The sequence below is a fragment of the Rhopalosiphum padi genome, chromosome 4, assembly GCF_020882245.1.
Source record: "Rhopalosiphum padi isolate XX-2018 chromosome 4, ASM2088224v1, whole genome shotgun sequence".
Lineage (NCBI taxonomy): Eukaryota > Metazoa > Arthropoda > Insecta > Hemiptera > Aphididae > Rhopalosiphum > Rhopalosiphum padi.
The window spans coordinates 34,388,624-34,402,450 of NC_083600.1; the positions used below are offsets into that span (position 1 = coordinate 34,388,624).

General features: G+C 30.8%; 2 protein-coding genes across 4 annotated transcripts; both read right to left on the bottom strand.

Annotated features, from left to right (window-relative positions):
* Positions 1–311: 311 nt before the first annotated feature.
* LOC132930197 (dynein axonemal light chain 4) lies at positions 312–3,156 on the bottom strand. Of its 3 annotated transcripts, none has more exons than XM_060995927.1 (3): positions 2,815–3,156; positions 1,993–2,073; positions 312–626 (listed from the first exon to the last, which is right to left on the bottom strand). In XM_060995927.1, exons 1-3 carry the CDS (start codon positions 2,881–2,883, stop codon positions 465–467), a joined length of 312 nt encoding a protein of 103 aa, XP_060851910.1. In that variant the 5' UTR covers positions 2,884–3,156; the 3' UTR covers positions 312–464. The 3 variants fall into 3 exon arrangements, with proteins under 3 accessions (XP_060851910.1, XP_060851909.1, XP_060851911.1); XM_060995926.1 differs by having other exon boundaries at positions 1,993–2,076; positions 2,815–3,150; XM_060995928.1 differs by lacking the exon at positions 2,815–3,156 and adding an exon at positions 2,663–2,808 and having other exon boundaries at positions 1,993–2,076.
* Positions 3,157–3,733: 577 nt separating this feature from the next.
* LOC132930298 (uncharacterized) lies at positions 3,734–13,827 on the bottom strand. Its single transcript, XM_060996084.1, has 4 exons — positions 13,597–13,827; positions 9,287–9,384; positions 6,763–6,879; positions 3,734–6,360 (listed from the first exon to the last, which is right to left on the bottom strand). Exons 1-4 carry the CDS (start codon positions 13,606–13,608, stop codon positions 4,281–4,283), a joined length of 2,307 nt encoding a protein of 768 aa, XP_060852067.1. The 5' UTR covers positions 13,609–13,827; the 3' UTR covers positions 3,734–4,280.

Consider the following 13,827-nt stretch of genomic DNA (forward strand, 5'->3'; position numbering starts at 1 on the left):
ACTGCACCACCAATGAGTTCAGCTTAGTTTAGTGTTGAGGTACTGAGTTAAATATTTCATAAATTAAAAAAATGTTAAATCTGTTTTTAGTATTTTACACCCCCCGCAAAAATGTTCTGCTCATGCCTATGCTCCAGATTGTCCACTTAGATATAAAATTTAAATAGCTTGTACACGTGTATTCATGAAGAATACTTTTGATGATTAAAACCATTTACAATCTTTTTTTCAAAAAAATCTTATAATACCTACCCGATGCTTATTATACTGATGCGTTATTGACATTGTTGCAGATCCAATATTACAATTAATGTTTAGTAATAAAATATACATAGTTTATACTTTATATAGTAGGTACATGACATTATAGTTGTAATAGTTGTATTAGTATAACAATTAAATAATATTCTATTACATTAATATTATTATAGCTTTTAGAATAACTCATAGTCTCAACGTTGCGATCAAATTTTCCAGGCACAAATGCCGAGATTACCACCGAAAAACATGTACATCAACGTATTGGTCTGGTGGGTTATCTGTATGCCGAACGCTTCTCCGACCACCGCGTTCCATTGTGGACCGTATTTTTTGTCGAGCATTTGTTTTACAGTCTTGGCTGCCGCCTGTTAAAGTTATGTAATTATTATATTATTTATATTGTTAATGCAGCGGTGCAGTTTAGGTACTCCAAGGTGATAAGGGCTCTCCCCCTTAATTATTATTTATTTTGTTCAATTTATTTCGATATTATTCAATTAAACTCTGTACATTGTACTGTAGCAACAAATCGTATAATATATATGATATAGCGGTAACTACTATAGAGACAAAGCGATTAGTGATTACCCGATCACTTATTTTTGAATTGCATAAGTCCTTGCGAGGTCAATCTCTCAAACTCAACTATAACATATAATCTATCTATATATATTTTTGATTTAAAATTTGTACAATTTATAAATGTAAATATATATATAATATACAATAAGAAAATTACGTTTAAATTTAATCAAATAAGATGAAATAAATTAACCAAGTAGGTACATCTTATTGACTGAGGACTTGAAAGAAAAAGTTATCCAGTGATAAAATGTTGTGACATAGATTGATCTATAGTAAGTTGAAGTAATGTAATGCAGCAGGATATGTTTTTTATACTACCTTAAAATTATATTACATTTTTCAAAAATTATGATTTAGTTATACCTATCTTAAAATTACCTTTAATCAATATGCTTTATTATCGATAAAGTTAATTAATTTAGCGATTATTAAAGTACATATACTAAAATACTTATAGATTAAAATATTTTCTTGATCGGTAGATTTAAAATTGTTTATTAATAAATGTTTTTTTTTACATTTTAAGTAGGAATATAGGTACTATTTTTAATTTGTTATAGTTTGTATTGCCATCAAATCTAAATCATACCAGTTAGGACTCACTCAAGAAAACTAGTAATAACTAGGTATCAATTAATGTCAGGAACAAAAATAGAATTATAAATTAAATACTTTATAAGTATCAGTTGTGCATACTAGTAAATAAAATTTAATAACGAATCCTTTTTTATGTTTGGGTCAAAGTCTCAAAATAATAAATAAATAGTAATAATAACTAATTTAGTCAATTTTTTTCTATGGATTTCAGTGTTACATGTAGATTGTATTTATTGGTGATAACTAATTATATAAATAGCCAGATAGCCAGATAGATAGATATTATTAAAAACAATTTATTTGCAGATTATCCATCAGTCACCATTTTACAATAATGAATCTATATAGGTATTTGAAATTTCGAAATCCCGAGGACACTGTAGAAGTAATATCTATTATCATATGTAAATAATATTTTCTTAGGTAGATACAATATTATCTAATAATGGTCCTAATATATTGGTACAGACATCAAGTTTAAAAGGTTAGACTTAAAAATATTCTAAATTCCAGTTCCTATGAATAAATTAACAAACTTATTAATCTTACAAAGTAATCTGTTCCAAATTTTTCACAGGCTGTTATTATAACTTCAACCGTTTCAGCTTTCATTTCTTCTGACATATCACACTGCTAACAATTAATAATATTATTTTATTTTTAAAATATAAATTATTCATAATATAGGTGTACATTTTTGTTAAAAAGAAAGTTTAGTAGATTTTTGATTTTCAAACTTTTAAAGCATATTATATTATTTTTTTTATGGTTTGGCACCTATTAAAAAAAAATAACAAAATTAATTTATGTCCAATAATATTTTTATCAATATCCATCAAATACCTTTGTTGGTACCTAAAAAAACATATATAATAACTTAAAACTATTAATATTTATATAAGTATTCAATAATCAATGGTAATAAAAGTATTTAAGTATTTGTATATATATATATAATATACTCAAATATTTTTGTCACCAATACATACAGGGTCATTCAAATATTGCATTACAAAATAAACGGGATTTCAGAAAATTTTAATTTAATATCATTACAAGTTTTGTAACATAATATAGTGAATACCCTATTTCTGTTTATTTTAAGTAGCATTGCCAAAAGTAGTCTATGAGAGTACCCTCAGATATTTCTGGAAAATTAAAGAACTATTTAATTTTAAATTATAATTTATTGCAATAGTCTACAACATTGTATACGTACCAACGGCATCGGCATACCCCAGACTTATGAAAGATATACTAGTTAAATCTCATGTACATAAACAATTATCAGCCTCTCCCAATCAAAATCCTGGTGTAAGCATTAGGTATGTCGTATGTACTAAGCATAAGTTCAGACGTGGGTACACTCACTTGCACCAGTGGATAGGTGTGAACAATTTTTTTGTTTTCATCTTCTTTAGTGTCTGCAAACTCTTCCATGGTTTATATACACTAATTGTTTATGTATGGTTAATATACGTATTATAAGTACACAGATAAACGTGTCCAATTGTGGATAACTTAATACATTTTCAAATAGGATGCTACGGCAAAAACAATGGGAGTCATACAACACTCGTTAAGTCGAATACTACTAGCTATACAGTGCGACTATTGATTCTTAGAGGTCTATTGTCCATAAATGAGTTGCTATGGATAAATAACGACGCTACATTATATAATTATATAAATTATATTACAGCTGATTCCATTGGCTAATAAAATATGTTTTCAACTGAAAAAAAAATTGTATTACGAAAATTTACGAATTAATATCTATACCTCATACAATTTAATGAAATGTATTAATTAAATATTTGGTTTATTATAGTTATTGAAAAGTTAGAATCGTATTAATAAATTAATATTATTGTTACCTATTTAAGAGATTTTACAGCGAAAACAAATAATATTAATGTAGGTACTTATTTATTAATAAATAATTTATCTATAAACACTAAATAGTCATATCAAATCGTAAAACTGGCATCAAACTAGTCAGTGACCACACCCACCTGTTGACAGTGTTTTTTAAATAAAAACTAATTTTGCGTATTTTTAACGGTGTAGGTTGTTTGTTATACTTCTACAAATATTATAGAACGTTCAAGGGACAGTTGCTTAATCTTTTAAAACAATAATACATTTTATTGTTATTTACTGTGGTCTGCTGTTGGAAATATTTAATTGATATGGCATCCCAGCATATACTCTTATTGTAATAACAGTGGCCTATACGACGCTGTATGAGTGAAGTCAGAGCAGATTTTCTAGGATATAAAATAAAGTATAAAACATAAAAAAAAATTTATAATTCATTGGATTAATATAAAAATGAAATTAGAAACATAATTATAAGAGTAATAATTTTACTTTTTGGTACAAATTGCACAATTATTATCCATATAGTTGAAAAATCATTTAATAGTCTTATACATTTATATTATTTTATTTTTTAATTATTATAGGAAACATCAATTAAAACGTACACATACTATATCTTAAAATGTAATACAGGATCGGGATTATAGTGAAATAATAATGAATATAAATATAGGTAAACGTGACATTCAAACCTCCGTGATTGCGATAAATTATAATGCGAACAAATGGCGGTGAGACATATCCTCGAGGAATCGGGTTGTCGTTCAAAAGCTGTGACATAATATATTATAATGTATAAAGGTGTTCGTTTAATCTATATTCTATCATCATCGCGGTACACCTGCAGATTATACTGTCGAAAATATGACTACACATTTAAACAGTACTATATATATATATAATATACTACAGCGGTACACAATGTCCGTTGGGAAATTTTAGCCAGACGGCCGCTAAGTGGACGCACTGAGTGGCGTGTTGGCCGTGGTTGTCTGCGTTTCGGACACGGTCGGGTTTTTGCGGAACACGACCAACTTCTGCACGGTTTTCCAGTTACAGTCGAACGCGATGAATATGAAAGCGCCCTGCAGCGAGTTTAGCGCCGTGTTGAGCGTCCAGGCCACGTCGCTGTCGGTGACGGCGCCGATCAGCGCGAACACCCACGCCAGTCCCATCATCAGCGACAGGCGCACGTAGATCTTGAGGTTCCTGCGCGTCCGGTTCATGGCTGTCGCGTTGCTGCAGCTGCCGCCCGTCTTGAGCCCTTCGTCGGAAGTGGCGATCAGCCGGACGGCGCCGAAGAACGACACGTAGTTGGCGGCGATCGCGGTTCCGGCCGGGAGCACGAACAGCGCGACCAGTGACTGGGGGTTCCGGAACCAGCAGTCGTACTGGAAGTTGGGCCGGAGCTCGGAGAACAGCGAGTCGGATGGCTGAAACTGCAACTGTACGACGGCAGAGAGCGCGGTGAGCGCGGCGGGCGCGAGCCACGCGAACAACGAATAGACGATGAACCGGCCGCGACGCTGGCCGCCGGCCACGCGGAGTTTCTTCGTGGACGCGTGCAGCACGATCCACACGTCGGCCGACATGACGAACATCCACGCGAAAGCCGACAGGAAACCGAACTGCGTGGTGAGCGCTGACACGAGGCACGGCAGCCCGTCGCCCGGCGGCACGGCCCGCAGAGCCACTGACAGGTAGCCCGCGTAGCCGACCAGCAGGCCCGTCGACAGGCTGGCCAGGTTCTTTTCGGGAAGGTTTTTGGGCTCGGCGCCCGCGCAACATCCGCCGCAACCGAACAGCGCGAGATGTGCCACCAGCGCGACGGCCGACACGCACGATCCCGCCACGCCCGCGTACGACAGATACACCGCGTACGTCGACTGCTCGTACGGCCGGAGAAGCCCGTCCGCGTCCTCGGTGCACACCTGCAGCGGAGACCCGGCTCCCGTGGCCGCCACGACGGTCGGACGGTCTCCGGTCCTGTACCGGACGCGTTTCTTGTACGCGTACACGTACGCCGTCCCGTTCTCCGCGGTCCGTCTGTCGTACTCGCCCTGGCCGAACGTCACGAACGTCAGACACGCGCCCGGCAGCTCGTCCCGGATCACGTTCCTGCACTTTGCCGCGAGAACGTCGTAAATCTCGTCCGGGGCGCAAAGGTCGCGCCGTTCGCCGGCCGCGTGGACCGCGAACAGCGACCCAAACCCGTGCGGCGAGCTGCTCAACGGCGGCGGCGGCGGTTCGCACGTCAACTGGTCGGTGGTCAATCCGTTGCACCGGGCGCAGTCGGCGTTCCGGAACACGCGCCTATTCTGGCCGCCGCTCGGACGGTACTCGAAAAGGGCGTACGTGTGCGAAGCGCAAGCCCGGGCCGTCGCGTCCGGCGTACCGTCGGGACAACCGTCCACGACCCGGGTGGATCCCTCGTTGACGCAAGGCCGCAGCGGCGGAGTGCCGGTCGCGTCGTCCGGCGGTTGTATCCGGAAGTTGCACGCGAGCAACGTCCTGTTTCCGTAGTCGGCGTAGTACCACTGGCCGTCCCGGTATAACAGGGTGTGGTCGGACGCGTTCTCCAGCCGAACGGTCGCCGCCACCCGGCCGCCGCTTCCGGAACACTGGAACAGCGGTTTCCAGTAGACGACCCGCCGACGTTCGCCGTTGCACCAAGCGCACCAGACGTTCTTGTACGCGTGGCCGGTGTCCACGCTTGACACGGGGTAGGCGGATATCAAGTCGTCGCCCCGTCGCTCGCACTTGTTGCGTATCTCGCGGTCTAGTGACGTCTCCCGCGGACACCTGCCGATCATCAGCGCTCGCACCGCTTCCGTGCCGTCCGTACCGTAACACCCGTACTGGCTATTGTTGTACGCGTTGCCGGTGATGGCAGCGGTCTGCTCTGACTCGACGTAGAACTTACTGTCCCGACAACAGTCGCCGTACAGCTTGCAGTGCGAGTCGTCGTAACAGTGCGACAACGTTTGATGGCCGTATTCGAACGTTTTTCGACATATCAATTCCGTTTCGGTCCTAAGTACAGAGAAATTGTGTGTTCATTTTTTGTTCAATTAAATTCAGTCTAGTTTGTACATTTTGCACGATTTCAAGTTCCGTTTTACTCTATTTTATTGTCATTTCTTCGATCGCATATATGACACGCTGTGCCAACAAAGATTTAATTTTTGGTCCCATTTAGGTCCGTTTCACAATCATGTGATTGTGAAATTAGCCGTATCCATGATTGTATATTAAAAACTTTATATAGATTGTATATGGACTAATATTATTATTTTTTTTTTTTTACAATGTAGGTTACGTAATGTTAATAATGCAAATACGACTAATACGTTTTTATGAAAATAAAATAAAATATTAAAATACACATAATAGGTATTATGTAGTTATAACTACTATCTGCGTATGAATACACACCTCTTAATAACGCCGACGTTAAACGTTTTCGTGTTCTGATTTATTGGAGCTTCATCGTCGTCATCGTCATCGTCATCGTCCAGAAGCAATGTGGTTTCATAATCGTCCGTCTTTGATCTATAATAATATATTATTAATCAATCTATGTAATAGAACAACAACTTTAAATATAAATAAAACAAATTGTCTGGATTAGACATGGTCCAGAAAAATTAGGTAAACATCATCGAAATAAATTAAGTAATTTAATAATATTTTAATTTTTAAAATAATAATAAATTATCTCTAGGAGGCATACAATATTATAGGTTACTACAAAACGTGTGACTGAATTAATCCTTTTTCGTTACATATTTATTAGTATAGTTGTTTACAAAAACAATACAATAAAAAGTATCAGCTTTTGTCGATATCCTCTTTAGGCCACTTCCACCGCGTCCCAAAATCGTTTTCTGGTTTACGCATCTGAATTATTATTTAACCTAAAAATAGACATGCAATGACATGATGTAAAATTATATCGTTAAATATCTAGTTCTAGTACAATATTATTTGGTAACATGTAAATAACCACATAAAGTGAACTATTTAACCCTTTTGACAAAGCGTAAATTTCGTATATTTTTAGATTCTTTAGTATAGCAATATTGTGGGAACCTATAGTTGTTTTACAATATTCCTTTTTGTGCTTGATATTATTAAACAATAATTTTCAAATTTGAGAATGGTATCAAAGAAAATTTAATCTAGTTGGTAGATGCATATCTACTAAAAAAAAGTGGGACATAATTAAAATACGCTAAAACTTACGCATAACTGTATAATGTCAATAAATATCTATACTTGATAGGTACTATGTATTTAGGTATAATGTGTACCTATATAGGTCATACTATAAAATACTATCCTGTATTCCTGTGTAAAACAACAAATTAAAATTGTTAGTTTTATGAATAAACATGTGCTATATGCCGATACCGGTATAGCTAAGTACTAAGTACTATATATACTTTATACCAAACATTATCTATATTAGAGTGCAGTCAATATTTACTAACTAATAACATTTCTCTACTAACTTAAAATAGATACATAAACATCTGTTTGTGTTTACGTGGAAGTTACATTTATATATATATATATATATATATATATATATATATATGTACCATGTACCTATAAATCGATATCTAAAAAACGTATTAATTTATTTGCTGTATATTTATCAAACGTCTTATTTCAATAGTATTTGTCTATATAACTTTTTTCATTTTGTGAGGATTGGAGTATTATTCGAATTTTTAAACTAAATGGATAAACCTATACAAATGGTGTGCTAAATATATTTTTTTTAAAGATATCTCCACAGTATGGACATTTCAGATTTATTTATATCCTATTTTTTGTACTGACTTATGCTAATATCGATATAATAATATGTTAATCATAAAAAAGAACTGTAGCCGGTGATTATATTTTAAATTAAATATACAATACATAAGCCAAAAGTAACTATTTTATAAAATAAGTACCTGTTTGAAAGTTGCTGTCGGTGTTTCTAAAAAATACACGGAATGCAGCCTAAGTGTTTTTTAAAAAAAGTTGTATCTTCTAAACCACGCTGTATATTTTCAATGTAGTTCGTCGTTTTTGGTGTTAATGCTTTAGTATGTGTTTGACATTTGTTTTTGATGTTGTGTCATTGCGTATTACAATTTTATGAATAACTTATAGAAAATAGATACAATTGTAAAATTACGTATTACATTATTATATTTATATTATGAAATATGAATTATAATATAATTATACTATACACTATACACATATTATAACAGTATACAAATATAAATAAACCGAAATAAAATATTAACATAATATTTTGACCGTCAGTTTTTATTTTTGAGATTACATTATTACAAATATTTCTCAGACTGATGAGTAAAAATAATTGATTAATTTGAAACACAAACAATATATAATTAAACTAGTTAGGTAGGTTAGTGAGGTACGATAAATATAGAATATATTACGTATACCAATATAAATTTAATGTAATGATTAAATTATGGAATATAACTTATAAGTAGGTACTACACGTAGTGTATAATGTATATATAACCAATAAACTATATTTTATTAAACTTTATATAATTAAATCGATGATTTAAAAATAAAATTATAGTTTTTATAGTTTATTTTATATAATAATATAGGTACTTATGCTAAATTAAAGTATTAAAATTATACAATAAATTATGTGTTTGGCGTGTAAATAAAGTATAATATTATTATTACTTGCTATCGAATTGCATCAACAAAATTAATATTTTTATTTTGGTAATAACTATTTATATATTATTATTGTTAAAAATTATATATTTATATTCAATGTCTTAGAACATTAATGTCAATAAGAACTTTTTCTTTGTATTATACTATAGTTTTTTTATTATTACAAATGTTATTGTTCATGTATTAAATAAACATTACATTTTCTGTAAGTACGGAAAATGTTACTTACTTATTTAAGTTGTTAAGATCTTGATTTCGAATGTCAATAGCAGCTATCCACGACTCAAAGAAAATAAATGTGGCGATAATCAAATGTATTCTAATATACTGTAAGACACAAAATAAAAACAGTTTAATTAGATAAATGTACATTTCAGTTCATTTAAAAATTGTCCTCATAAGTTATTATTTATATTTTAGTTAAGATCATTGAACAATATAATCATAAAATTATGAATTAGCCAATATTAGTAGGTAAAATATAATAATTAATAATTTTAATTTATAATCAATAATACAAAAATTACTAACCATAGTCTTATTGAATCTTAATTATTATTCTTAAACGATTTTCTAAATCAATACCAAACGTTTCTATTTTATGCGCTTATGCTATATTATTGTTACATACAATAAATTATATTTCCTACACGGGAAATATGGTTTGTTCTTATACTTAGTTTTTTTTTTATTTGAAACATTTACTACAGTTAAACTAGTTAAAGATATGTAATAGCGGCATTATAAATGTTTTAAACCGATGTTATAAAATTATCACTTGGTACTTCATTCGGTCATTCAAAACTTGCAAATTCTTATACTTTATACTTTAATTTACTGTGAGAAATGAAAAATAGTAATGAGAATAGCGAAAATTCAAGGTTTTACGAATTTATAACTTTATAAGACGTTCAATTATTTAAAGGATATTTAATTTGAATTTAATATCTTTCTGATATGCCTTTTAGCTTTGTGAACTTAATTAATTAATTAATTAATTTAGTGTAATTAATTTGTCCAACAATTGGAAAAACATATGTATCTAACACAATATAGAATAAAAAAAATAAATATAGAATTTATCAACATACTACAATTACTCATAGGTGTAAATTTGGCTTGTTAGAAGGGGGGGGGCTAAAATTATAAACATAAAATAGTGTCTCGGAAGGCTTTGTCCCCGTAGCTCCTACATACAAATTTTGCAATTTTATTGTAACATTTATTATATAAGATTATATATATATATATATATAAACACTTCAAAATTATTTATTTATCGGCGTATACATAACGTTGTCGTTATAAAATATTAACGTATAGTTCAATAATTTTAATTGTATTACAAATTTACAATACAAAATTCTTACATAAACCTTAAAAGTTCACATAACACATATCTATCGAAATTAAAGTAATCCTTACCTGTTGAGGAATTTCGTAGTACATTTTATAATTTTCTTTAATAAATAACCTAAAATTTGTTGAAAAACTTAAAAAAATTAGAGAGCCAAGTCTCCCTAAGCCCCCTCCCAAATTTACGCCTATGCAACTAACTCAACGATGTACGGTAGTTGTGCGTGTGTTTTTATTGTTTTTAACACCTTCATGTTAAAAAAATATTGAATCACTCAGCCATATTTAAAAATACTACATCCAGCAAAATTATGCTATGCACTGCCTAACAAATTTTAGACAATGCGAGTCTAAAATTACGACTATGAACACAAAATGTATAACTACACAGAGGGTTGTACGGTTGTACAGTATTTTATACTTCTCATTATGTTACTATAATAGAACCATTTACAGAATAATATATATCATTGGAGTATCCATTCGGTAAAAATATTGTCTTTAATTTAAATAACCCAGTATTTAAAAATTATAAGTTTAACAATTAAGTTTAATACTTAGACTCATGAACTGTATAATATTGAAATTAGATACGTAATTTAGGTGATTGTAATGCTTATGGCTATATAGCCTATATATAAACTGTGACAAAACCGATAAGATACATAAATATATTTGTACCCCTATTTTTTTAGTATTTTATTATTTTTATCGGCCTAGTATATAATTTACTTGCGTATCGATTATACGGATAACTTATGAATAAAGTTAGAATATATAATGTAAATCATATAATACGTACCTATAATATATCATATATAATATATGTTTACTAATATATATATACGTATAATAAATGGCTAATAATATTATAATTCATCAAAATATTATATGTATTACAATTTAACCACACACATGCACCACTAAATAAAATACACACGTATATAGAGACAAGTTGGCCTGCTTAATTTTGGCAGCGCTATAATAACACACTCATTTGGCGCTACTGCATCATTAGAAATATATATATATATATATATATATATATATTAATTATATAAATATTATATTGAATAATATATAAATATCTCGTTTTAGTTATCGTTTCTTTGATCTGATCTTACTTTACGCAGAGATAATATTTATTTTGAAGTGCCTATTACCTACAATAGTATTCTTGATAAAATTCTTGTAAATTAATTAAAGAAAATTTTCATATTGATTTGGTATTATCTGGGAACAGTTTTAAGTTTTAACTAAACAGCTATCAACATTCAAAGCCTAAACGTATTTTGTATATAATTATAGTAAATCATTAGCATTTTTGATTTAAAAACATAATGTCATCCTGTTTGTTCCAATAAATGGGTTAAATATTTTGTTCTTATAGCACGACGCATAATCTTGAATAATATTATATTATATTAGGTGTCTAAATTCTAAATCATTTTTACTATCGAATAATATTACACAATACAATAATCTATCTAATATTACTAATATTGGGTTACTAATAAAATCGTACCTAACTCAATTTTTAATTAATGAACATACTATAATTTATTTTAACCTTATAGACATGTTAGTTAGGTATACAATTTATGGATAAAACCCTAAACGAATGCTTGAACAGATTTAAATATTAATTATTTACGAATAATTGCGACTGAAACAATTGTTACAGAACTTGAATATTACTATGTTTATTATAATTTGTATCAAATTAATAATGTCGCTATTACGTCTCTTTTTTTGATTGCCTATTGCAGAAGTTATAATTTTATATTTTTTATGGCATTTATGTATAAAATAAAAGGTGCAAAGTGTAAATTTATATTGAAAAACAATATAATATTATAAGAACAAATCTTAAAATACTATTAAAATGTATTTTAAAACGTAAGGTAAACATTGACACCATAAATTGCGTATTTCAGTCGTTATATTTTAATGTATTTATTGGGAATATCTTACTTATATACATGCTGGTTGTAACTTGTAAACAATAACAACATGAAACATCTGTGATCTGTTCATTGCATTTTCTTTGTACAATCTTAGAAAGCTGTTATATTTTGGAAGACATTTTTAGTTGAGGCAACATTAATAATGTAACTTTTTCAGTCTATTAGATAGGTATTTGTTTAAAATATTAATTTTTATATGAATTATAGTAAAAATATTTTTAAAATATACTAATATACTACTTATTTTTTTTAATTAGTCAATAAGTTTATTTTAAATGTTTTAAATTATATTTTATAAAAAATGATATATTATTATCATGATTATTTATTTTTAATTTATTTTCATGATGATATCTATAAAACTGTATTTTAATGTATAATTAAAGTTGTTACTATTTTTTTCGAAAATATTAATCTGATAACTTAAATTGACGTCATATTATGTAATTTATTTAAATACTCAACTAACAATTGAAATAAATATGTAAATAATAACTATAATGCTGTAGAGTTCACTATAAAAAAGCATTTGGTTTTAACATATACTTTCTATCATTAAAGAAAACATACATGAATGTTTTTATAATTATAAAAGGATAAGTAAGTTGTGTAGGTTATAGAGTAATTTAAATTTAAAAAAATTATAATTTTTCCAATGAAATTATACTAAAATTATTATAGTAGAATGTACCAAAAAAGTGCAGCATAATATTATGCATATTAATAAATTATAGTTTTATTGTAATACTCATAAGTCATAATACTCAAGCAATACCTAGCGGTATAGTTGTTTAAAATCAGTCAAGATAAAGTGATACTTTCTTGTAGATAGGTAGGTTGATACTAATCAGAACTCTTAGGAAATATAATTTTATCTTACACTAATAATATAATATTATTATAGATTAATTGTAAATACATTATTCTTATTGACATGTTTACAATTTTTTTTTTAGTTTTTATACAGCAAATGTTATGTAAAAATTCAATCACGCATAATATTATGTAATTTATTGAATTTATTAAGGCATCGTATACAAAAAATAATATTTTTTTTTAAATAGGTACATTTGTCTATTTACTGAATAAAATATTATAAATGGAAAAATATACTAGTATAGTTTTCATACTTAATCACTTATAAATTTACCACATCAGAATTCTAGTATCTATATAATTTATATTAAAATAAATGTACAACTATATTTCTACTCACGTCAGCTTTCATAATGGCGGCCGTGTCGTATGCTATATCACATCCATGGTCAATAGAGTGCAATAAAGATCAGAATAACTTGTAAAACGAACAAAAAGAAATGACCATACATTGAAATTTTTAAAATATTAATAATATTATAAACAGCACACTTATGCACAACGTGGTTAATATCTTAGCGAGTGAACCATCGCCGGTGGCAAGCACTATGCGACTATAATACCTAATCAT